The following is a 26,876-nucleotide window of genomic DNA, read 5'->3' as shown; positions in this document are numbered from 1 at the left end:
AGAGAACAGGAAAGTTTCATGTATGGCCAAAAGAAACCCCTCTTCTATGCACAGGGGAGAATAAACCAGTCTCATGGCACAGAAACAACCTAAATATATCCCAAATGAGCTTTCTCGGTCATTTACTCATCTGTGCAACAACAAATGATGGGGCTGAAGCATTAGCCTGGTGATCTGCTGCAGACTCAGGGCTGCCACAGTGACAACTTAAGCATGTGGTCAAAGACTAAGCTCAGATTAAAAGAGGGATGTAAGTTGAAGGGTGGGCTGAAATCCCGAGGACACGGAGCAAATTGAGCTGGAGCTGCCCGGGAATAAACAAAACACCAAAATGTCAGCCCTGGCTCCTCTTCTCATTGCTAACGTCTTGTTTGTGGAATTTGCCACAAAGAACCACAAAAATTTCCCCTCTAAAAAGGCTTTTCAGAAGTCAAAGGGCTGCCTGAATATGGGCATTGTGAGCATTCCTACAAGCACTGGCCGAGCTGGCGGCCCCGTCACTGCCCTGGGCTCCTTCCCCACTGGCACACTGCAGAATGCAAGGGGGAACTGCAATCCCTGACCTTGATGGAAAAAATAAGAAAAAACAGTAGTAGTCTCCACAGAATTTCTCATTTTTAATACCTTATCAAAGTATTAGGCCCAAGGAGACCAGCTGAGAGCTGGGGGTGTTCATCCTGGAGAAGAGACAAGAGGAGGCTCTGAGATGACCTTACTGCAGCCTTTCAGTGCCTAAAGGGGCTCCAAGAGAGTAGGAGAGGGACTTTGGACAAGGTCCTGAAGGGACAGGACAAGGGGGAATGGCCAGAGGGCAGGGTTGGATGAGATACTGGGAAGGAATTGTTCCCTGTGAGGGTGGGCAGGCCCTGGCACAGGGTGCCCAGAGCAGCTGTGGCTGCCCCATCACTGGAAGTGTCCAAGGTCAGGCTGGACAGGGCTTGGAGCAACCTGGGCTAGTGGAAGGTGTCCCTGCCCATGGCAGGGAGTGGAACGGGATGGTCTTCAGGGTCCCTTCCAACCCAAACCATTCCGAGATTCTGGTTTTCCCAGGGACATGGATGAAGTGGCTGCTGTCTGAGCTCCCCACTCAGACACCCCCACGACTGGGAAGCCCCAAGAGCTCCGTTGTGCTCCTACCTCGCAGGTCCTGCTGGGCCCGGGCGCTGGCCACGCTCTGCCGCGGCATCCGCAGCGACGTGCGCAGGGGAGTGTGTCTCTGCTCATCCAGGTAAGCCAGATCTTCCAGGTGGGCTGAGCTGGTGGCTGTCACAAGAAAGCAAAGAACTACATCACATCTGGCTTCTGGATCTCATACTCTGGTTATTGTATTTTTCGTTTTTTAATGAAAATACACGGCGACGTAACTACCTTGAGACAGCAGAGCTGATGGGCACTAAGTCCAATTTCCCCTAGGAATTGGTATTTGCTCTGGTTTGGTCTCCTGTTGGTGCTCCCAAATAAAAGAAGATATATGGAAAATGGAGACATGGAGTTTCTTGTATCCGATCTCAGTTCTGCCAATCACAAACTCAGTCATGTCTGTGCAAAGCTGACAGGGACACTCAACATTTCCTACAGGTGAAAGACAACTCACCAGTGCAGTTTATGCTGAAGCCCACAATCTCATCTTCATTTATTTTAGAGGTATTTAATTTGGATATTAACATTTATGTGTCCCTAAAGGCAGAATTAGTGGCAGAAAAACTAAACTTTCAACAGCCCAGCAAAAATACATGAATAAATGAGGAAAATGTTATCTGAACTAACGAAGATAACTTTATTATTCCAATGTGACTTGCTCATGGGAGAATTCAGTTTTCTTTACAATGCTGGAATAAACAGGAATAATTTACTGCTCTCTGCTGAAGGTGCTATCACTACACTGATCAACACAGTTGGGGCAGACAAGAACTAACACTAGCCACAAAGCTTCTGCCATGGTGATGATTGGAAAAGAGGAGAAAATGTGGCTTAAAAAAGTAATTTGAATTCCTTGTATCTGAATTTACCCACTGTTCTGCCATTTCAGACCATTTTCAGCCAAGGCATTTACAGACTATTACAAAGCAAAGGAACTTCATTGCATGAAGTCATCCTCCCCATTATAAACAGAAAACTTTAAAATAAGTCTGTGCAGATTACCAGCTCTGGTGTTGTTCTGATAAGCATTTCCAAAATTCACATTAAACATTTACCCATAGAAATCAGTACTAGGCTGCCCAGCACTCTCTATCCAATACTGCTTTTATTTCTTCAGTTTTCGGTCAATTACCATAACAAGATTATTATTTTAACTTGAACTAATTCATTAAATGATTTCTCCAAAGACTGCCTGTGAAGCTGACATTAATGATTTACTGTGAATTGGCTAAATATTTTGATGCAGCTCTTCAGAGCTGCTCAGGGCACCGGACTTTGGATCCTTCCTCCTTGTGACCCAACACAAGATGCAACACTTCAACAAAACTGGAAGGCAGAACATTTTGAAACTAAGAGGAACACTTTTTTCATACAATTCTTAATGACCATGTAAACACCTTTATAAGATGGTGTTGCAGTCAAAACATAAGCAAGATTCAGAGACCTGGGGTGGGGAGAAGGGGCTTAAACTTGTCAGCAACTTTTAATGCTGTTCTTCTATTGCCTAAATTCTCTATTTTAAGGAAGAGAGTAAGAGAGAAAGGGACAGAGGACAAAAGATAAACAGGAGGAAGAAGTAGAAGAAGAAGGAGAAGGAGAAGGAGAAGGAGAAGAAGGAGAAGAAGGAGAAGAAGGAGAAGAAGGAGAAGAAGGAGAAGAAAAAAACCATCCTGGTCTGTTTTTAGACGTTCTTCATGCTCTTCTACTCATGCAAAGCTGATTACATGCTCACTGTGAAGGACTGATTAAGGATGAGATGCTGCAATTAGACAGAAGGGCCTTTAGCAGGGACATGGGTTATTTTCTGTTAGCTTTGAGTCCTCAACCTACTCCCAGCATTGCTCTCAGGGTCACTCCTGGCCCCCAAAATGTGCCTTTTGCACGGCAATTTCTGTCCAATTTTGCAGTGTCACTAAGCCAGAGGATCTGCAGGGGAAGAAGAAGAGCAGGTGTCACTACAGCACACCCAGGCAGAGCCGAAGTGTCCCAGGGATACCCAGCGCCGGGACATGAACCATCATCTTGCCCAGGAGCCTGGTACCACGTCAGGCAGGCTGGGCCTTCTTGCTCCAGCCTTCATCCCTACATCCATGCCAGAGAGTGCCTCCACAGGCTGGACAGGGCTCTGGGCAGTCTGGTCTCGTTGGAGACGTCCCCGTCCGTGGCAGGGGATAGACCAGCCAGCCTTAAAGCTCTCTCTCAACCCACACCATTCTACTGCTCTTCAGTCTCTCATTCAAATCAAGGAAAGACCATCAAGTCTGCTTGCTCCAAAACAATAATTGTTCTGTTTCCTGAGAAGAACTGCAATCCTGACAGTACCTTTGGTTTTTCTTTTAAACTGTTAAGGAGTCTCCATTTCCACCTCTATCCTGTCTGTGAGATGAGCACCAGCTGCAACCCCAGATGCTTTGCAGAGGTGGACTGTGTCTTTCTTTTTTCTCTTGGACTTGTTTTTCTTTTTGCTCTTCTCACTGCCAGAGAAGAGCACAACGATGGTCAGTGGCCTGATTCACTTTGGTCCTGCAAGAAGTGAGGAGATATTTCTCAGCAGCCCAAAGACAGGCTCCCTTCCCATCTTCATCATCATCACCATCTTCTACAGCTGCGACAGAGGAGACTCGATGTCTACTGCGAGATCCATTGCAGGTTTCGCCATGGGTTATTTTCCCAACTGTCAGTCCAACTACCCTGCCACAGCTCAGACTGATGAACTGAGATTTATCTTCCTGGTTTAGAACTGAGAAATAATTAAAGAGGTCTAAGGCCAGAGGAGCCAGAAGCACTTTTTCCTGAGAATATGCCTCGGTACTTCAAAAATTTTGCAAGATCAATTTATCTTAGAAAATATAATATTAAACTGTTGAAAGCTTCCCCTAAATCCTGAACCATATCCTACATAATGAGACACAGTGACTGCAGATAAAACACCACGGAGGGAATAATTTCCTCCTCAGAAATAGTATTTGCATACTGCAGATGCAATTCTCCCAGGGAAACAGCAAACAGTGGAAGATAATTCAGTGCCAATGCACTATTTGAGCAACAAACACAAAGCAACCTGACCTGAAATAGAGATTTGGTGACCTAAGTAGGGGGTGGACTCTGCAGAGGGGATCTCTGGGGGAGATGGGGAGAAGACGGGAAGGGCGTTGCTCCTCTTCTCTGAGTGAAGGGATTCAGCTCACCCTGAGGTCATCTTGTTCCAACCTCCTGCCATGGGTGTGTTCTCAAACCCACAAAATTTATAGGCATTTCTGCAAATCCTGCCCTCAGGTTCAACAATAACGCTTCAAAGTGCCAGAGGGCAGGGTTCGATGGGATACTGGGAAGAAAGTCTTCCCTGTGAGGGTGGGGAGGCACAGGTTGCTCAGAGAAGCTGTGGCTGCCCTATTTCTGGAAGTGTCCAAGGCCAGGTTGGAGAGGACTTGGAGCAACCTGGTCTAGTGGAGGGAGTCCCAGCCTACGGCGAGGCGTGGAACTGGATGGTCTTTAAGGTCCTTTTCAATGCAAACCATTCTGGGATTCTGTGATTCCGTTAATACACTGTTCTAGTGGATAAAGAATTTAAGTTTGCAACTAATAATATATTTGCTGCTATTTTGTATTCTCCAAGAGGAAAAAGAACAGAGCTGGTACTATATAAGGGCATTTTAATTCTCTATTAATATTTAAACAGACCTTATAAACCATGCATGTGGTCTGAATAACACCAGATTTCATGTTTCATTTCACAGGTAATGGAAATAGAATGGGACATTCGTTGTGTACACGGAATGCAAACTTCCATAAGAAATCTGGGTTCGTTCAAAAATCTGAATGCCCAACTCCAATGCCAAGGGTCTCCCTTAGGCAGCACAGTTCCCCTTCCCACTCCAAGTCCGTGCTTTGCCAGGCTGGCTGCCCAGGCAGGCAGCAGTGCCCTTTCCAACCCATGAGGGCTTAATTCCATAAAATTACCTGATGATGTCTGTACTCTGTGTAGTAACTCAGCAGTGCTCACCATGAGGAGCTGGTGTGCAAGATGTGCTCCCACTGCTCCCACAACTGGGCTTCTAAAAAGGGCCACATAAGTGGTAATGCTTGAATCTCAGAGATTTACCAAGACCTGGACGTACTCTACCAAATCTATCATCCCATTTTGGTATTTACGTTATGCAACAAAGAGCAAGATGAGATTAACTGTAGAATCATGGAATAGTCTGGGTTGGAAAGGACCTTAAAGCACATCCAGTGCCACCCCCTGACATGGGCAGGGACACCTCCCACTAGCCCAGGTTGCTCCAAGCCCTGTCCAACCTGGCCTTGGACACTTCCAGTGATGGGGCAGCCCCAGCTGCTCTGGGCACCCTGTGCCAGGGCTTCACAGGGAAGAACAGGTTGTAAGAACTACTCCCAGTTGTAAACTGCTCAGTGACAGCAGGGACATGACACATTCAGTGACTGCACTTTGTAAGCTGCTATAAAAAAGGATATTTCTGTGCTGTTTTGGAAGATATTTGGGGAGAACATTAAAAAAAAAAAAGCTAGAAAGAAAAAAAGGAGGAAAAAAAAGCCATCAGGTATAGGTGCTGCTATGCTTTGCTTCCCAAGAACAGACCGTTTGTATACAAATTCAACTGCATTTGAAAACAAATAAGAGAAGATGAGCCTGTTTTAGCAAAGCTGTGAATTCATGATTACCTTAAAATGTGGAATACTACCTTAAAATGTGGAATACCATAGAATACCACTAAAGGAAAGGCAGCTTTTTGCCCCACTCCCAGCTACACTTTGTCTCCACACTGAAGACCTCGAGGCTTACAGTTAATACACCTGTTTTCTGATGGGTTAATTTCAGCTGGATTAGTCAACTAATCTGGTTTATCAAGTGGCCACCCAATGTGTGTCACTAGAGCCAGGACATGGAATCGGCAGCTCAGCATTAACTCTGTGAGCAGTGTCACATTTGAGACAGACTTAAATCAACCCTGAAACTACACTTGTCTTCCCTTTCCCACCATTCAGGCACAAAGACAATGAGGTTAAACTGTTTGGGGAAAACCACCCACATAAATCCATTAACTAAACCCCATAATTTTCTGGTGCCATAAGCATTTGGACCTAATATGTGATAATTTGATGATAAAACGTTAAGCCAAATCTTGAATTCTCATCATAGTTACCTCCATGATTAAACCTGGGACATGAACTGTGTTAGCTGTCATAGTACCTAAAAGCAGCAAAATCCCTACCAAAAAATAAACATCCAGAAGGAAAAGTTGTTCCTGAACTTTGCTGGATAGATAGCGTCCTCTTGAAATAATATTTGCTTCTAAATGCACCAAGCAAGTCAACAACTGCCAAAGACAATTAAATCAACACACATGTATTTAAATTTATGGTGCCCAGCCTACTCTGTTTGCTTTGGAAGGTGTTTACACAGTGTCATTTATAAGGAAGTCATCTAAAGTAAGCAGGCTACGCAAGTGGAGTTCTCCAGTTTTTTCCTATCCCCTCTTTCCAGTCTGAAATAGCAGGTTTTCAGTCTGTGCTGCACCTCCATGCTCCGTGCTTGTACTTCACCATCTATAAATCTCATTTCTACATTGCTTTTAGGTCTGTGACTGGCTAAAGTGGGATTAAAAAGGAAACCTAATCCAGTTATGCAACGCAGGCTGGTTCACCAAGGGATGCTGATTTAACAGACAATATCCCAGGCTCTTTGGGCTATCTCTCAGACTCATCTCTGGGTCTTCTGGAAGTCTGAATTCAAAGTGTGGATTTCTCCATGTATCTACACAGACACACAGACAACACATTTTACCCCAGAGAAGTTACCCAGCAAGAAAAAAATATGGGGCAATAAAGGAACAGGGAGTAATTCCAGGCAAGCAGCTTCGCAGCAAAGCTTTAATATTTCTAATCCCATCTCTTTTTTCTGCTCTGCTGTTACCAGCTTCAGGGGGACACTCAGCAGGCTGGTGAAAGACACCAATAAGGTATGGCACAGCAGCATTTAGAAAGGTTTCAAAGAGCAGACATGAATTTAAATGAAAATAATGTTGACTTTATGCCAAGACAAAAAATGTAAGTCAGTAGCAAATGCCAGGTGCTGTGAGGTGTGAGATGTTTGGGGCACAGTCCACCATGAGAGATGGAACCCAGAGCAAATCCTCTGTAGACAGAAGGTACCAGCACTCTCTTAACTCCAGAGCTCTTAAGATCTTCAGAGAACATTGGACACTTGATTTTACTTGCAATGAATTCTTTGAAATAGTAGAAATGGCTATGATGTCTTGGCACCTTAAACCCAAGACATTTGCATTGTAATGACAGCAAATAATCTGGTTTTTTCTTTTTAAATTATATTCCCCTGTAATTTTGTTGTACAATTTTGTAAGAAAGGGATCATGAACTGCTGAAATAACCACTGGACACCATCAGAAATGGTTTTCCACACAGGAATTTTCCATTTAGAACCAATAAGTCAAACAAAAAGACAATTTTCATGATTCTTAAGGACAATGACTCCAGAAAGGAGATTTCTTCTTGGTTAAGGAAACACAAGAAGGGCTGTGACATCCACGTGCCGTGTCTGGCTCTGACCTAAAGGCACAAACATGAATTTCTTACCTGCCACTGAATTTGGCCGTGGCATAAGGTAGAGAGGAATTGACTGCACTGATTGGGACAGGACGGTCTCCAGGTTCCTCTCGGGGATTTTGTTGAGGCTGTAGGTGGAGGCTGTCATGTTCTCGTCCACACGGTACAGGCAGGAGTCCATGCTGGATTTCTGGGATTGCCAAGGTTTCAGGTTTCCTCCAGATCCAAGTTCCTTACTGCTTTCCCCTCCATATTTAGTACGTTCCACATTTTCAGAGTAACTTGTCAAAGTAGCTTGAAGGAAGAAATTATAAACAAAATGAGTAACAAAGCAAGAATGGCTTGAACACACACTGCTCAATGCCGAGCTGAGCCATGCAAGAATCAAAAATTCATCATATTTTCCACATCCACATAAATCAGAGATTATGGATTTTAGTTTAACGATACTGTTTCTGCTTAAGGCTTCTAAAAGAACATTTAAGCTCTAATGTTTTGGCTCATACCATTAAAAGCCATTTGTAATTACAAAGAGTATTAAAAATTCTGTGCTGCATTGTATTCAAATACATCATTCCAGAAAGAACAGAAATTATTTAGGAGGAAACATTATCACGGCTCCTCATGTCTTTTAATTGGCATCAGAGTTTCTACTTTTCCATTTCCAAGAAATGTTTGCAGAAGTTTGCAAGGTCTTGCAAGGTCTGACACTCAGAAGCCTCCACTGACCTGCCTGAACCAGCTCCCACGGATTAGTTTGGTTCAGAAACTGAACCCCTTATCTCATTTGACTGACAGAAAGTTTTTATGAAGCTTTAACTGTAATCCACTCATTTTCCCTTATATTATTTCATTTTACAGACGAGGATTGGTGCTATATTGACTTTCCCACTGAGAACTGACAACACTCAGTTGATCCAGAACACCCCCATCTTCTCCCCACTTGTATTTTCTCTTCTGGATTCCAGTGTAGTTATCCCCTGGCTGTAAACCCCTTTGGGCTATTGACTTTCCTCTCATCTTTAGTCCCCCATATGTTCATTCAAGGTCATAATCTTAAGTCCCTGAGACAAGGTCCCAACACACACACGTTTTATCTGTATGTATCACAGAATCATAGAATGGTTTGGGTTGGAAGGGACCTTATAGCCCATCCAGTTGCCCCCACCCTGCTACGGGCAGGGAAACCTTCCCCTATCCCAGGGTGTACCAAGCCCCATCCAACCTGGCCTTGGACACTTCAGGAACGGGGCAGCCACAGCTGCTCTGGGAAACTTGTTCTTTATCCATCCTAACAGACTCCACAATGGCTTCAACCTTCACCCCTATTTCTATGGCTTTATTTGTCAGTATTGGATTTCTTTCTAGGCAGTGGGCTCAATATCTTTGCATCCCATCAAATGTTCCAAAATTTAGTTGCTTGCAACATATTTTGTAATTTAAAACCAACACATGCAGCTGCTAAGAACTGGTACTTATTTGTTGGCATTTATACATTGGCTTGCTGTCAGGTAAACATATTTATGATTTAGGATAAGAAAATTAGATAAAAACAGAAACCAGCTGTTCACACACTTCTCTTGCTCCCTCATATTGTTTAAGAAATATGTTTGAAATTATTATCTAGAAAAATCTCCATTTCAAAGTCTGGGTTTGCAGGGCAAGGCATGCCATGTTGTCTATTCACAGAAAAAAACTCCAATGATCCAAAAAAAATCCATTAATTTTAAAAGCCTATCTCAGTATGTGTCTAATTAGTCTTTGTAGAAACAAATCAGCAGCTGACATCAGTCATCTTCTAACACATCAAACTGAGGAAAAACAAAATAACTATGTGTCAAAATAAGTTTTTGCTAAATGAAACAACAAAAAAAGAGCTAGTAAGTCCTGGTGCCCCTTTTTCTAATCAACAATTTGTGTTCATTTTAAAGGTAATTTTCTCTGGTTTACACTAAAGCTGTTTTATGTGCAAACTCGTCACTGAATCAGGTATTTAGGACTGTTCCCTGTGGATTAATTTACCTGCTGAACAGCCCTGGATGATCTAAGTGCTGCTACACAGGCTGAAGTGATGGCTCTATGGTTTTAATCTCTTCTGGGAACTATTTTAAACCAAATAATTTTATCTTTCGTTAAAAAGCAAAAGCATCAGGTTAGCTGTGAGTCAGCACCACGAACCAACATGCTGAGCACGTCTCCCATGGTGTGACCCCCAGAGCTGCTCAGACATTGCACCTTCCCAGTGACAACTGGAGAAAGCAACCGAAAATTTCAAAAAATTTACATTACCTGCAACTAGTAAGATGTAGAATGATATTCAGGGGAGGAAAGTTGTGAATGCCAAGTTGGCAGATAAATACAATGAAAGTGCAAAGATCTGGACAGCCCTGAAAGAGTCAGGGAGGTGGATCAGGTGATCATTGTAGGTCCCTTCACACTGAAATATTCTATTCTATTCTATTCTACTCTATTCCTTTCCATTCCATTCCATTTTCTATCCCATCCCATCCCATCCATTCCCATTCCCATTCCCATCCCCATTCCCATTCCCATCCCCATCCCCATCCCCACTCCCATTCCCATTCCCATTGCATTCTGACAGGATGAGAGGAAACAGCCTCAAATTGCACCAGGGAAGGTTAAGGTTGGATATTAGGGAAAATGTCTTCATTGAAAGGATGGTCAAGTCCTGGAACAGGCTGTCTAGGTCAGTGATGGAGGCACCATCCCTGGAAATGTTCAAAAAACGTGTGGATGTTGTACCTGGCGACAGTGCAAGGGGACTGGGATTATCTGGTCTTTAAAGGTCCCTTCCAACACAAACCACTCTATAATTCCATGATTTTTAAACACAATGACACCTCATTACCCAAAAGCTCAAAAAAAAAATGCACCTTTGAACAGACAGCATGCTCTAAACTGGGAAGAGATAAAGTGATGAACTCAAATCCATCAAAGAGCAGGAATTTTTGCCTTAAGCCATCTGCAGAGAGGCAGGTCTTTCAAGCCCAGTCTCCAAGGGACCCAGAGCATCAGGGGACAAGTGATGGGACATGCTAGGAGTGCCACAACAGGAACCCAGTGGGACATGAGAGGCTATGGGAGAACACTTGAACTCTTCAACTAGTAAATCCAGACAAAAAGCACAACCCTGATGAAAAAAAATCAGAACCTTGCCATGCCTGGGCCCTGCTCCATCAGATCACACTGACCACAGTGAGTGCTGACAGCTGCTGGGAGCAAACAAGCCACTGAAGGGATGAGGAAAGGTGGGACAGTGCGTGAGTCACAAACAGAACAGGAGAAATCTGACAGGCACAAACAACTGAGGTTCTCTAGAGCACTGAAGTAATACCACAATAAATATAGGCGTGTCCATATACATTTATATATTTATGGTATAGAGATGTATCTCCAGTCTCCACTGGCACAGTCTGACGCTATTTAATGTGAGCACAGACAGAATTCAAGGCATCCAGCTCATCTGACTGCTGGAAAACACATAATGAATGTTCCCATGGAAAGCCCCTCAGATGAGGGGCAGGCAGGGAGGTGCCCGTCCGCAATCCTGTCCTCAGCTTTTTCCCTTGGAAACAAAAGCTCTGATCAGAACTTTTTGAAAATAACATGGGCAAAGTACTTCTATTTCTTTGGGGAAATAACAGAGCTGTACTGAAGCAGCAGCAGCCCCTCAAGACAGCACCTCAGCACTACAGACAGCACTACACTTCTCAGGGAGTTCTGTGCACTTACAGGCCACAAATATTATTTCTCATTTAGTTTTAAACTGGCCTATGCCCTGGGAGGTTTTCAACTGAATGTGTCTCCAGTCCAACACATGAGGGAATCTTTACCATCCCAACCAATTCTCCTCAAGGCAAAGACCATGCCTGGAAAACATCAACTTTTACATTCACCTTCCGGCTGTAACTGGGAGAAGCAGTAACGTAGGTCCCATGTGACAATGACCAACAGCTGTAACATTAATTATATGCAAAGATTTACAGTGCCTCAAGTCAGACACAGGGATTTTGTTGATTTAAAGAAAAAACTGCAGCAAAGCAATGAGCTTTCATATGCTGCACTGCAATGAGCTACAAACCCAGCCTGAACTAACCTCATTTCACTTGTCTTCAGCACCACTTGCCTCATTCCATTAGAGATGTCCCAGCTAACATGTGCAAGTTGGCAAGGAGGGAAATAAATTTTTTACCCTAATCTACATAAGCCTCCATAAACTCAGCCACAGAAGGATACAACTAAATATAGCCACGTCACCCCAGACCACTCCAGCTGCCAAACAGAAAAATTTGGCAGGCAGAAAGCTTAAGTCCAAACTGCTCCCAAGGGAAGGCGGCAGCCTCGGGCAGTCACACGCAGTCTGTGCCCCAACAACCCTGCAGCACCTTTAGAACATTATTCTCTGCTGGACACCACCAGGCAGTGAGTTTAAGGCATCTCCATGCAAAAAAACCCAAACCCAAAACCCCCAAGGTCTGTCCTGCTCAAGGCTTGAAGTCAAAATCCGCACCACTCGCTAGATGTTTAACTTCTCTTTCAACAGTGGTCTCAAATAGGAGAAAAAGAAATTAAGATCACTGGCTTAATTCATATCAACAATCCCACCAATAGACAGAGATTAAACAGGTAAAGCCATTTCTTTGTCAGGCCCGGGGGTGTTATAAGTCATGGTGAGCACACAAAAGGTCTTAAAAATGAAATGAAAAATACCTCGACAGTAGCATCACCTGACCCTAAATCCATTCTGTGCTAGATCTGAATCCCCTGCTGCACTGACTGACAAGCAGGATGAGGAATGGGATAAAGAATGGGATGAGGAATGGGATGAATGCCTTGCAGGGCTCGATCCTGGCTGCTACCCAGGCTAGAAATGCAAGGTCTGGGTAAAACAGCCCTGCAACAGAGCGAGACCCTCCGACCTCCTGAGCCCAACTTCATGCAAACACTGTGAGACAGAACAGCTCAGCAAAGCTTCAGTTTAGAAACTGCACTTTATTACTTGCAGAAACAAGGTAATTAATGTTGTAAAGCACAGTCCACTATTGTAAACATGAAAGAAGTCTGTTAAAAAGGTCCCAACTCTAACACAGATGTAGCAACCTTAATGATGTTTACCAAAACATCAACCCACCCCCCACCATGTTATTATTTAAACATACCCCTTTTACAGAGCACACATGCACATGTGGAGCGACATCTCTGCAACAGAGAGGCACAAAAATTAGAGACAATGGCTTATGGAAATCCAGGAGTGGCCATAAGCCACTGGCTCTTAACCTTGACTCGTTATGCTGAGCTTTCTCTCTACAAACATGTTCTTACAGAAAAGACATGAAGGGGCTTGAGTGTGTTCAGAGAAGGCAACAGAGCTGGGGAAGGGTCGGGAGCACAAGTCTGATGAGGAACAGCTGAGGGAGCTGGGGCAACTCAGCCTGGACAAAAAGAGGGTCAGAGAGCCCTTACTGCTCTCTACAACTACCTGAAAGGGGCAGTTGGTACCTGAAAGGGGTAGTTGGTACCTGAAAGGTGGGGAACTGGCTGGGCACTGGGCGGGTGGTGGTGAGCAGCTGTGTCATTTACATCACTTCTTTATCTGTTTGGTTTTTTTTTCTTTTTGCTATTTTTCTTTTAATGCTATTATTATTATTGTTATTGTTATTGTTGTTATTTTATTTCAATTATTGAGCTGTTCTTATCTCAACCCACTTTTACCCTTCTGATTCTCTCCCAGTACTCAGCTGTTGGTTGGGGCTAAACCACAACAGCCAGCTCCAGGCAACCTCTGGATTTTAAAAGTTCAAAATTTCACAAGAAGAAATGCACATACACATCCCTCTAACCCCACATGAGTCTCCATCACCTTCTTGATTCGATGCTTTCACATTTTGGATCCTTCTTTATTTTTGCCTGTCTCATCAACAGCAGTTTCCCAGTTCCCCCTTTCTCCTTCTTTAGCATCAGCAATGACAATTTTATTCCTTTGTTTGAGCCCACCATGCTTCAAAACTGGTTTTAAAATTATGAGATTTGAACAAGAAAGCAGAAAGGAGGCACGTGTCGGGGTATGTGCACAAGAGGAGGGAGGTTATTTAAGACTCAGCATTAACTTTTCGGGCAAGCTTGGATCATTGGGAAGCTTTCCATAACCATGAAGGGTTAAAATCTTGTTGCTCTTTAAATAAAAGCTGAGTCCCATCCAATCTCATGCCATCACCAGCTAAAACATTAAAGAGAAGCCACTTATTACAAGTATCCAAAATAACATCAGGGGAGCTGACAACACTCAACTCTCCTCTAGCTCTCTTCTGAGCAGCCTTTTCACTCTATTCTTTCTTCCAATTTTTCATTCTTTTTTTTCCTCCATCTACTGGGCTCCATCTACCATAAACCAAAGTCAATCTGAGAGTTTACCATCTGTTCTGTGTCACTTTCTTCAGCTTTAAACTCTCTTTCTTCCCCTTTTTTCCCAGTAATGTAACCAGCACCTGTAGCTAGCCTGTTACCTCTCCAGTATTTATGAACCAGTTCAGGGTCAAACCCAAACATTGATGCCTCAGTGGTTTAACAGGGGGAAGGCAGAAGTGTTGTTTCATGACTTCGTGGTTTCTCACCTGAATGTCAACCACGAACCATGGCACATGTACAACTTTGCTTTCTGCTTTATCTCTCCTTTTAATGAAATGGAGAAAGATTTGAACTGGGATTCATAGACTTTGTGTGGCTGGGATTCTGTGACCCCCTGATTTTGCTCAAGAGCTGATGAGAAACCTGGGAAGTTAGCTCCCTTTTCACTTTCTGAACCATCATCCCTGTCACCTAAAATATGAAGGTGCATTAGTGAACAGAAGCTCACTAGTTACTGAGATGAGACATTTTTCAGGAAGCTCCTCTTTGGGGAATGAGCCCAAATAGAAGTCATTGAGATTCAAAAAAAGATCTGTAATTCTCAAAAATGTTATTCATTATTAACAGAGCATTTCATAATACTGATGAGACTGTCGGAATTCAAATGCTTTAACTGCAAGATCACAAAAATATTTAACCTGAGTTAAATTTATCTTGATGTGCCTTTTGAGCTGCTCTTTGTTCCCTTCTCAAAGCAGTTAAAGTTGGAAATAAATCCATCTTGTTTTATTGTCAGCAGCATCTATTCTGCTTAGCAGCATCTATTCTGCTTAGCAGGCATTTAGGCAAATTTATTAACAAACCTGTTTTTAGCCCACAAACACATAAATCTGTAGAAGGCAGCATCTTGATAAAAGCTCAGGAATCAGAGGGAAAAAATAGCAAGAAAAGAACAAGTGGAAAAAGCTACAGTGCAGGGACTCTCAGGAGGGGACAGGGCTCCTTTATATGTTATTCTCCATCAAATAAATCCACAAAATCTAAGTGAAAACGTCTGGTCCACACAGTACCAGACCTGTGCACTTCACTGCAGCAGCAGGGCCAGAGGATTTCCGCTGCTCACTGCTTTCCCTTTTAAGCTGCTTTTCCCTCCTACCTGTGTCCCTGCTCAGGATGATCCCCTGACAATTCAGCAGGGAACAGACTGCTGGGAACAGCAGGGAACAGATCATCACAGGGAAAAAGTGTTGCCCCATTCCAACTTGGGGTGTGTGAACATACTTCTACAGGGAGATGCCATATGGAAAACAGCCATTCCTTAGGAGATCGCTGCTAATGACATGAAGTGCTGCTTGAACATCACCTGGACAAACTTGGCATACCGGCAAAAAAAGATTGCTGGTTATTTTATAGGATTGCTAAGACTGGTGGAGGTTTTCCTGTATTCTGCTCCATTCCAGCAGCAAAGCTTCCAAACTCACACTGGAGGGGCTGTGAGGTGCAAAGCTCCCCCACAGCAGCATATGATTCTTTGACCAGTTTTCTGCTCAGTAGCAGATTTTTGAACATTAACAGTTGGCTGCTTTTGTGTAGTGAGAGCCAAAAAGTCCTGGAAGCTGTTCAGAGGCTATAGACAGGTCAGGATTTTCACCAGCCATTCCGTTTTACATGGAAAGGATTCCATGGCATCCAGGACAAAGGGCTGACTTGCTCCTACCTCTCCTCTTGGCTCACCTTCTCCCCCATTCCCCATTGCTTTTCTTTTACAAATAAAGAATATCTGAATTTGAAGATCTGGACCTTGTAACTTTTTTTTTTATCCTTTTAACCTTTGCTCAGCTCTTAGACCCAACTGACAGCTTGGGCAGAGGCAGGACCCAGCTGGGATCAAACATCCATTTGTACTCACTGTGTCCCTCCAGCCCAGCCCAGCCCAGCTTTGGGGTTGGATGTGGGAGAAGGTGCAGCTCTGATGGTGGGACATGGTGAGAACGGAAGCAAGAGGGTGGGATCCTGCAGTGACTTTTTGTGGGATTCATTAACCTACTTTGGCACGCAGCTCAGAATAGCTCACCCATTTGCATTTTAAGATTATGCACACATAAGTGCTGCAAGGGTTGCTGTGGCATCCAGGAGCCGAACCAAGCCCAGATTCCCTGATCAGCCAAGCAAAATGTTAACCACTAGTGCAACTAACCTCCCTAAATAATCAACCTGCCTTTCTTTTTCATTTTTTAAACACTACATAAATTGTTGGCAAAATATAATCTTAAGCTGGGGAAATACCTAACCTAGAACATGTGGCAAGGACACCCAAGTGACAACCATCCTGTTTGATGTCATCCAAACATTAATGGTTTCCCATTGTGCCTGTACAGTTACTGAAGAGAATTAATCTCTGTATGTTATTTTCTCCAGATTCTTTACACTTGCAACCCACAGATCACTCAAATGAAAAACCTGCCACAGCACCTACAGAAATTCACTGAAATCTGTGATAATTTAGTTCAGCTCCTGCCCAAGGCTTCCTCTTGCACCATTTAAACAAGTTCCAAAAGTAAATTAATTGATGCAAAGTTATCAACCTCATACATCCTAATTTTCACCAACTATTATGTAGTTTTACCTATGAGGAATGGAAGATGGAGGGGTACAGATCACCTTGGTCACTGCAGTATTAACCTGAATAATGCAAAATCTTCCCACTAATTAGCAAACACAGGTGTATGACATAAATAGTATTAACTAAATAGAGTACTGCATCCAGCTCTGGAGTCCCCAAGGGACATGAAACTGCTGGGGAGTCCAGAGGAGGTCACTGAGTTGATGACATGCCTGGAACTCCTCTGCTTTGGAGTGAGGCTGGAGCTGGGGTTGTACAGCCTGGAGAAGAGAAGGCTCCAGGGAGACCTTAGAGCCCCTTCCAGTGTCGAAAGAGGCTCCAGGAAACATGGAGAGGGACTTGGGACAAGGACCTGGAGTGACAGGACAAGGTGGAATGGCTTTCCACTGCCAGAAAGGGAGGGCAGGGTTAGATGGGATATTGGGAAGAAATCCTCCCCTGTGAGGGTGGTGAAGCCCTGGCAAAGGTTGCCCAGAGCAGCTGTGGCTGCCCCATCCCTGGAAGTGTCCAAGGCCAGGTTGGACAGGTCTTGGACCAACCTAGGAGAGTGGAAGGTGTCCCTGCCCATGGCAGGGGTGGGACTGGACGGTCTTCAAGATCCCTTTCAACTCAAACCATCCTGGGATTCTACAACTATAAACCAACCCTTGTTAGACAAGCCCAGTGCACCATGCAGGGCTCAGCCTCCAGCAGTGAGGAGCAGGAGGAGCAGGAGGAGAAGGAGGAGGAGCATGGCCTGGCACTCACCAATGATGCCGCTGTCTCTGCTCTCCAGCGTGGATGTGGGGCTGGTGACGGCTCCATAGGTGCAGTCCTTGGCCGTGACGCTGGTGCTGACGGGCGGCAGGGTGGAGCAGGGGCTGCTGGCCGGCGGGGAGGCCGTGCTGCTGGTCAGGGTGGAGCAGGGGCTGATGCGCTGCGTCACCGCCGAGCTCTGGAAAACGGCAAGCGGGAACACATCACTCACCACAGGCACTGCGAGGGGGAAAGTCTTTCTGTAGCTCACACTTGAGGATTTGCTTTGTCTGGTGAGGTTAAGAAGTGCTTTACAGTTTGAAATGAAACATCCGCTAGGCCACCCTCCACCTCTGGCAGACACCAGGCTCGTTTTTCCCCTTCATGCCTCAGAGATCCCAGCTTCCATGTTCAACAGGAGCCACAGGAAACATAAATAGTGGTATTTATCAAAAGCCTGATTTCCATACTTGATCAGGAGTTTTGATTATTTTGTTAGCATTGAACTGAAAGCTTAAAAGAAAAAAGCACAAATAAACTTTCGTGACAGAAAGGTAAATTCTGTGCCTCTGCTGAAGTGGAGATCTCTGGGGCGGGAAGCACACAGTGTGATCTCACCTTTACTTACAGCTACAATCATCATATCCAGGAAATTCTACAAAGACCTCTGGGCTGTTTCCATCTGCTCAGAATCCTTGTGGGGCTGCAGTTTTTATTTTGCTCTATGTTTCCTCCATTCCAGGAAAACAACAGAAATCCCTTATCTAGGTACCAGATAGCCCTTCCCTGCCCAGGCATGCTTTCCCCACCAGACAAAGTATAAAAAATCCCTCCATAATATGGAAAATGCAGCAGCACAAAGAAGATGCTATTTTAAAAGTGATTTTTGGTAAGACCCTATAGGATACTGTGTAGGGAGATGGATTTACTAAAAATGCAAAATCCTTCTTGAATTCAATTTGATATATGACAGAACCCTTGTTTTAACTACAGGCTACTGGATACAGAAGTTCCCCTGGAAAGAGGTTCTACCTGCTGAAGACACATCCTGGAGCACCTGCAGGGGACAAAACTGCTGTGCAGGGTCAAGGGGCTTGGCAGGCGCAGGTGGCTTCTTGTGTACCCAACACAGCAACTTCATCACCCTTACACTGGACTTCAGAGATTTTTTTTGGAAATAAACTGGCAATTTCAACACTTCCCTAGCACAGGACTGGCTGACAGAACAGGCACCCATTCACAGGGTGGGCACTGGAGGAGCCACACCCTCAGGAGGGTCAGTCCATTGCCCCTCGAGGATGGGCAAAAAGTAAGCATTAAAAAATGGGAGTTTCAGCACATTATCCTCCCTGGAGTTCATCTTTAGGGTGCTGCAGAGGGAGGTGACCCCGTGTCTCCCTGGCTCAGGGGACAGTGCAGAGCACAGCCAGTTCTGCACTGCTGCTGTTGGCTGGAGCTAAGCTCAGCAGGTTGCACTTCACTCACCGTAAAATGATCCTGGTCCCAAGGAAGGAACAGCAGAGGTTCATTCCCCATCTGGAATTTGCTTAAATGAGATTTCTTTAATTCTGTGTGAACATCCCCATATAATTGTGTGGCTTTGTATCCCCCCTTCTCTGTGGCATTTGAAGGAGACCACAGAGAGCATCATACCTGCAAACTGCGTAACAGGCTTGACATGTAATTTTTACCCCTCCTCCCTATTTCATATTTGAAACTTAGAAAAAATGTCTGGGAGGGACTTTTTAAAGTCGAACATGTAGAAGATTTACTGGTGTTTTGTATTAGGAGGCAGCTACCACATGAAGCTACCAGGAAAAAACCTACATTGTCCAGCTTCATGGGTTTTGTAAAAATCCTTACTCAGAGTGGAACTGCCCTGGTGCTGGAGGCAACACAGAGCATCCCGGCAGGGGGATGGGGCAGCCTCTCGGCCAACCCCAGCTCTGCTCTCATGCTAGAGGGAGCTGAATCAATCTCAACTTAATTACAGAATATCCCCAACATGGATCAGTGCATCAGCAAGCCAGGGACACAGTGCTAATGGCCACAGCTCTGCCAGCAGGTTTGTGTGTTAAAACAGACACCCCAACACAGCAGAAAATGAACCGTGTGAATATTTCCATGTTAATTAATCTCCCTCTGGTATCCATCACGGTCAGTCTCTTCTTCCAAGCAACATGCAACAGGATAAGGGGAAATGGCCTCAAGTTGAGCCAGGGCAGGTTCAGATTGGATATCAGGGAAAACTTCTTCGCTGACAGAGTGGTCAGGCATTGGAATGGGCTGCCCAAGGCAGTGGTGGAGTCGCCATCCCTGGAAGTGTTCAAACAGCCAGCAGATGTGGCACTTCATGATATGGTTTAGTGACATGGTGGGATTCAGTCAAAGGTTGGACTTGATGGTCTTGGAGGTATTTTCCAACCTTAATGATCCTGTGATTTTAAAACACCTGCAGTGTACATGGTGGCTGCCAACACATGGTCATCTCCTGAAGTACCTGGGACAAGCAAACCAACACTCTCCTCTCTCCATCCAATTTACAGTGCCACTGGTAAATCCCAGTTATTGTTATTTTCCATTCTTTCACATTCTAGGCACTTACCAGTACCTCTCCTTTTATCCCAGTGCCTCCTAGGAACTGCAAGTAAGCTGACTGCTCTGGGAATTTTGGCTCTCTGAATACTCTGGTTTCACACAGTCATTACATCACCTGTAACACGCTTTCTCTCCCCACAAACCTCTTCTGTCTCTTCATACTGCAAGTTTTTCAGGTGTCTAAATACACTACTGATTTTTCTAAATCTGCTTTTAATTTTGCAAAACTATTTCTAGCTCATTCATTGTACTGGCCAAATTAAAAACTACCTGTGTGTCATATTCAATGAAAATATTCCATTATTTTTTTCCCTTTATAATTGCCGGGGTTTATTATTATTCTTAGTATAACCTAATACAGGGCTCTTTTTGGCTTGCTGTTCTGTGCCACACAGATGTTTTCCACTGAGCTACCCACCACAGTGGGACTATCTTCTGATTTATCACAGCTGATGGGACTCTGTCAGCACACCTGAACCATTACATCAGCTTTTCCCAATATTTTTTTTAACTCGCTGACAGTCCAATGAACTGCATCAAGTTTAAGGTAATATAATTTGGGAGCTTTGGACAAGGAAGGCCAAGGGTATCCTGGGCTGCATGTGGAAGTGTGATGCTGGCAGGGGAAGGAGATGATGCCTCTCCTCTGGCTAGCTCTGCTCAGTTCTATGTCCTTTTTATGTTGGGGGCACCAGAACTGTACAGAGAATTCCAGGTGGGGAATAACCCAACCCAATCTCACCTGCCCCTGCTTGAAGGAGAAGGTTGGTTTAGATGATCTCCAGAAATGCCTGCCAATCTCAAACTACAGCATCTAAAAATTCCATCAGCTTACATATGGGATCTTCCAGAATGTAAAGCTTTATTACTATTATAAATTCTTTATGGTGAAGTTTTTCTATGTCTTTGCTTTAACTGTCATTTTAAACGAATCCCCACTGAAACTTAGTACAAAATAACACCCACTAGCTTTAAAACACAGAAACCACTGCACTTTAAAGCAAATTAAAATTCATGCAAGGATGGTACACTCATCTTCCCTCCAGCTGATAAAACTATTGTTTCATGAAATGCCAGCAAGTGATAGAAGTTCCTTTATTTGCTGTGTTATCAATGCAGCTCCTGAAGAACAAGCTCCTTGCAACTGGAAATTATGAAATAACACAGTATATCACTTGGCATTGATTGACATGTTTTATTTTTGTATTGATATAGAAAAATGTTCCTCTGTGTGAGTTTTAAATATAAATTTACATTGACAGAACATTCTGTATTATTATTGCTGCTGTTTCATCTGTCACATTTTCTCTGAACTTTGAAAAATTACTCTGTTCTGCCAGAGCCTCAACGTCCTTTGTGCTGCTCTGGCAGACAGTACAGCTAGAGCGAATTTCCCAAAAAGTAGGAGAAAAAGGATTTAATCCCCAGCACTTGGGATCTCCCACTCAGGAAATCATGATTAAAAGCACAGAAAACATACTATTTCATTACAATCTGGATTAGAGAATGTATCCTTGGATATAGTCAAAATAAGACAACGGGGCGGGCGGGGAAAGGCAACATAGACATGTACAGATTGGGCAGTTCCAGTGCAAACATTCCTATTCCTTATCTTTCTTTCAGCTGATGCACTGGTGAGATGGCAAACAATTATTGTCTCGCCTGAGAAGGCAAAGCATGGCTGGAATAACAAGCAGCATCTTTTGATACAAAGAATGTTTTCTTTGCCCAGCTCATGTAAATTAACACATTAAAACCCAAAAAATGGTTCTAATTTTTAAATTCAAGTGCAAACTACTGGCCAGAGTCTCAATCAGATTTTAATTAATCAATGATTAATAGAAGAGTTAATCTTCGCAAATCCCATAAACATCTCATTGCGTGATTTTCAACATGACTGGAAGTAGGGTAGTGGAAGAAATTCAGTTTGGGATGGAGATCTGGAGAGATTTTCCCAGAATTTGCTGCAATTTGGAAGCAGCTTTAGCTTGGACAGGATTTGTTTGCTGAGACAGCCAGTGGGAGATGGCAGAGTCAGAGGAGAGTCCCAAAAATGTGAGATGGCTAGGGCTGAGGTAGAGAGGCTGATGGAGGGAAGGAAGAGGCAATGCTGACGGAGGAAGATGAGATGCTGATGGAGAAGGTTCATTCAGCCTCCAGAAAGGACAGCTACACTGGATCCAAGGACAGCTGCAGCCTTCCACTATCTGCAGGGGCCGGAGAGAAGACACAGCCACACTCCTCTAAGAAGTGGAAAGGGAAAGGACAAGGAGCTACAGTAACAGGTTCTATCGAGGAAGTTTTCTTCTAGGTAGAAGAAAAATGTTCTCACAGTTGGTGAGCCCCAAGACAGGCTGTCAAGAGAGCCCACTGATCTCCACCAGTGGAGATCTTCAAACCCTGCGTGGATGAGCCCTGAGAACCACGGTCCCTCCCTGAAGCCAGTCCTGCCTCTGGAGGGTGTGTGGATGGGACAATCTCGTGAGGTCACTTCCAACCTTGAGTATTCCGGGATTCTAGGCAAGTGCTAACAGCAGGAGACGCTTACAAAGGAAGGAAAAAATTAACTTGGTAATTGAGGAACCAGCCCCTCTTTATCTTCTCCAGAACAGGAATAGCATTCAAAGACCCTAGAAAGCTTTTCCATGCAAAAATTAGCACATAGCCCAAGATACCAATCTATTTTAGAGGACAAGTCTCTGTTATTTCTCTTTAGATTTTTTCTTTTATTTATTCTCCAAAGACATCCTTGGCTTTGGAGAAAAGATGGGGTTTTAATTTTTGTCAAAATGCAACAACAAAAGGAACCATTTATAGTAAAAGCTCTGCTTGGCTTTGAAGTATTCAGTTCAAATAGGTGCCTGTTAAAAGGACATTTTCTAGCCCAATGTAAAGCAAAATCCATTTTAAATCCACAATTTGCTTTAAAAAATTGAATGGAAAGTGTTAAAAGTGTAACGTTTGTGTTAAGGGCAAAAACTTTACAAAATCACATTTCTTGGTTCTCAATCAAACAAGCTCATGCAGGAGATCAAAAACCTCTTGTGTCAGTCAGTCAACCCAACATGACCTTGGACACTTCCAGGGACGGGGCAGCCACAGCTTCTCTGGGCACCCTGTGCCAGGGCCTCCCCACCCCCAAAGGGAGGAATTTCTTCCCAACATCCCATCTAACCCAGCCCCCTCTGTCAGTGGGAAGTCATTCCTGTCACTCCAGGCCCTTGTCCAACATCCCTCTCCAGCTCTCCTGGACCTCTTCAGGCACTGGAAGGGACTCTAAGGTCTCCCCTTCTCTTCTCCAGGCTGACCATTCCTGGCTCTCCCAGCCTGGCTCCAGAGCAGAGGGGCTCCAGCACTCGGACCAACTCCGTGGCCTCCTCTGGACTTGCTCCAACAGGTCCACATCTCTTCTGTGCTGAGGACAGGCCACTTCTCACTGACTCTCTTTTTTAAGAAATTCAGGTTCTCTGAATTACATCTATGTTAAATATCTGACTTGTGCAGAGTCACCCAATGACTGTTAAAAGAACAGAGAATTGGAAGTGGCTGCTGAGTTTTGTACTCTTCTGCTACATGGACTATCCATCTGTCAATTTAAATACAAAAAGAGGCGGGAGAGAAACGGCTCCTATTTTCACTCTCAGCAAAAACTGCAGATTGTCCACACCTGAGGAAAAGGAGGGAGAAACTCAGGCTCAGGCAGTTTCTACAAAATCTGTATCATAGCCCAGAGCCTTCCAGCCAGCCAGGGGTATAACAAGCTCCATCACAATAAAGATTTTATGATTTGCCTTCTCTATCTGTTTTCAAGCATGAAATCACCTTGTTGGGCAAATATGAGCAAGAACTGTGACTATCTGTAAAATTAGGCTATTACTATTTCCCTCTCCCTTCTGCAGAGACTGTGAGTCTTTATGTAACACTACTAAAGTACTTCTGAAATATCACAAAAAAGATGCCAGGCAAGTACAGATTATTTTGGTCACTATAATCTGATTAGAAACACTGCCCACTCCTACATTTGCAGAAACAGAAAAACAACAGAAGCTGTCTCACATGGCTGATCCCTGAACCACGGCCTGCTGTTCTGGAAGGATGAGTCACTGCATGAAGAGGAGATACAACCTTTACCTCAGCACCATTATTTTGTTAGGACACACCTGGTTGCCATGGAATTAGACAATAACCATCCTCTCCCAAGCTCCACAGTGATCCCAACCCATGCCACTTGGGATCAGGGGAGTCATACCTGGTTCTCGTCCTGCACCTCCATGCTGTACTGGGGCCCTGGCTGAACCTCCGTGACTTTCTCTCCGAGGAGGAAGCCCAGGCGAGTCATGAGTGTGTTTGCTGCCTCATCTACGGATGGAGGGGGTCCCAGCTCCTGCTCAGCATCACCTAAACAGAAGAAAACCAGATTCAGACAGGAATTGTTTACCTTGGCTGCTGCTCAGTGGCTTTACCAACACAACAGCGCTACCTGTTCATGCTGTACCCTCAGTATCCGGGTTTTCAGGTTATTCATGTTATTCAAGCCTGTTTTAGCATTCTATGCTGGTCATTAATTTTAGATCATGCACCACAGATACATGTTTTCTCCAATGTTAACTGTTGCTTCTCCTCTCACTGCTCATTATTTTCTCAGCACCTCCCATGGAAGCACACCTAGGCATCTTGTCCCTGTAGCAGAAGCACCAGAGCTACCAGGGAACAAGATTTTCTGCACCAGCACTGGAGAAGAGAGAGTGTTTGCTCTCCTCCCTCACACAGAAATTGCCCCCAAGTTACTCACAGAGAAGACAAGGCTACGAGAGCCATTTGGAAGGTGCTCCATGAGCTGCAGAGCAACCAACCTGTGAGCAGTTAACAGGAAAGACCAGGACAGAAAATACACGTGCAACTTCCACAGGCACCTGCTGGCCCAACACACTCATGGTCATATGAAAATCAAGTCTCTCCAGGTACAACCTACCTTCTGCACTCACCCTAGGGGCCATGCCACAAAGCAGTCTGCCTGCCAATTCCCCATCAAGTCTACAAAACAGGCCAAAACCAGCATTGCTAATTATTTTTCCTAATTTTTTTTCCACCACCTGTAAGAAAAGCAGCACAGACAAGCTTCCAGCTAGCAACGCATACCAGGAAAAGGCCAGGCCTGTATACCGGCATTTCTGTATACGTTTAATTTTGTAACAAAAATCTGTGGAGGTTTCTGACTTGTAGTATCACACAGGTAATTTGGGTTTCGAAAGTCAAGTTCCTTCCTGCTCACACCAGCAGCAGGGTGAAAGCCTGAAGGTCAAGTTCTTACCATGTTACACTGAAGTAATACTGTGCTTAGTGCAGTTGTAGGAGACTAATTAGGATTTGCAATTAGTCTATAGTTAATTATTTATCTGATAATGTACAATCTGGAAAAGAGCCCATCTCCATTTCCCAGCTCTGTCCTGGTTTGGGCTCCTCTGGCTCTCAGCCTGCAGCTACAGTAAAAGGATGCTATTTTAAATAAAATACTGCTTTTTGATAACTGTAACTGAAACCCACAAATCATGGAATCTGGGATAGGTACAAAACCTCTGGAAATTTAAGCCAGTTGCTTCCAGAAATTCCCATTTAACCTCATAGGGTACAGCTCACAGAAGCTTACAGCAATTTTTGGGTGTTTCATCTGCACTACAGCAAATTAAAAGCCTGGGAGCATCTCCCATGCAACCACAGCTGCGTTCCTAAGCACCACCAGCTCTGGAAGTTGAGCATCTGGAGCTGTCCTTCCACAGTGGCTTCACTGTTATGAAAATGGATGATACAGTAGGTCCACATAAGCTGCCTAAGACATTGAATCCCTATTGTACTGCTTGAACCAATGCTGACGTGAATCCGATAGATTTAAGAGAGACAAATTTAGATGGATGGCCCAATTTGCCGAACTGCTGACCACCCACAGTCAATCTGTGGGCATTTACTGGCTCTAGGAGACCAAGCCAGAACAGAGACATTTACGTAAAATGAAAACTAGAGAGACTTTTATTTCCAAGGTTATTTTTTTCTTTAAAAAGGTAGACTACCTTTTTAAAGGTAGACCTTTTTGGTAAAAGCCATTCCCAGAATATGGCTCCATAGTTTATTGTGCATTCCCCATCCCGTCTTCACAACCATGATATCAATAATATTCAAATGATGCTGACTTACACATCTGGGCAGAAAGGAACAGCTGGATCTACCTCTGCACTGCCCACCTGGGACAATTTAGGAGTGCCCAGGTGAGGCAGCTGTAGGGCACCGGGCACAGCCAGTTTCCTTTGGCTTAGTGCTGGGAACAACTCCCAACTAAAATTCACTCCTTGGAGGTTGAGTTTAACCTTGTCCTTAACCCCCTCTTCTTTTAACCTACCCCTAAAACATCTCCAAGGGGCACCAAGCCGGCTTTCACCTGTAAAATACAGAGACCTACAAGCTTACCCCAGGTCACTGTGTAGGTACATTGAAGATACAGAAGATAATAATTACGTGCTTTGATAACAGTCCTAACGGCAGGGGTTTGGAACCACGACATCTTCAAGGTCCCTTCAGCCCAAACCAGTCTGTGACTGTAATTCACAGAATCATGGAAAGGTTTGGCACGGGAGGGACCTAAAGCCCATCCAGTGCCACCCCCTGACATGTACAGAGACACCTCCCACTAGACCAGGCTGCTCCAAGCCCCATCCAAGGTGTCCTTGAACACTGCCAGGGATGGGGCAACCACAGCTTCTCCGGGCAACCTGTGCCAGGGCCTCCCCGCCCTCTCAGGGAATAATTTCTTCCTCATATCTGATCTAACTCTGATGTC

At 44.3% G+C, this 26,876-nt stretch overlaps 1 protein-coding gene across 11 annotated transcripts in view; it reads right to left on the bottom strand.

Moving 5' to 3' along the window:
* Positions 1–26,876, bottom strand: part of TANC2 (tetratricopeptide repeat, ankyrin repeat and coiled-coil containing 2) — a 196,021-nt gene that overhangs the window by 65,120 nt on the left and 104,025 nt on the right. For all 11 annotated transcript variants that reach the window (XM_042049071.1, XM_042048993.1, XM_042049277.1 and 8 more), the window contains 4 exons: positions 24,297–24,445; positions 17,462–17,648; positions 7,756–8,019; positions 1,138–1,263 (listed from right to left, as the gene is read on the bottom strand). In XM_042049071.1, coding sequence (XP_041905005.1) covers positions 1,138–1,263; positions 7,756–8,019; positions 17,462–17,648; positions 24,297–24,445 — 726 coding nt within the window. The remainder of the gene's footprint in view (positions 1–1,137; positions 1,264–7,755; positions 8,020–17,461; positions 17,649–24,296; positions 24,446–26,876) is intronic.

This window comes from Corvus kubaryi, unplaced genomic scaffold (assembly GCF_017639235.1).
Source record: "Corvus kubaryi isolate FWS band 111438036 unplaced genomic scaffold, C.kubaryi_AGA036_p1.0 123, whole genome shotgun sequence".
Lineage (NCBI taxonomy): Eukaryota > Metazoa > Chordata > Aves > Passeriformes > Corvidae > Corvus > Corvus kubaryi.
This window is presented reverse-complemented; position numbering and strand designations above follow the sequence as displayed.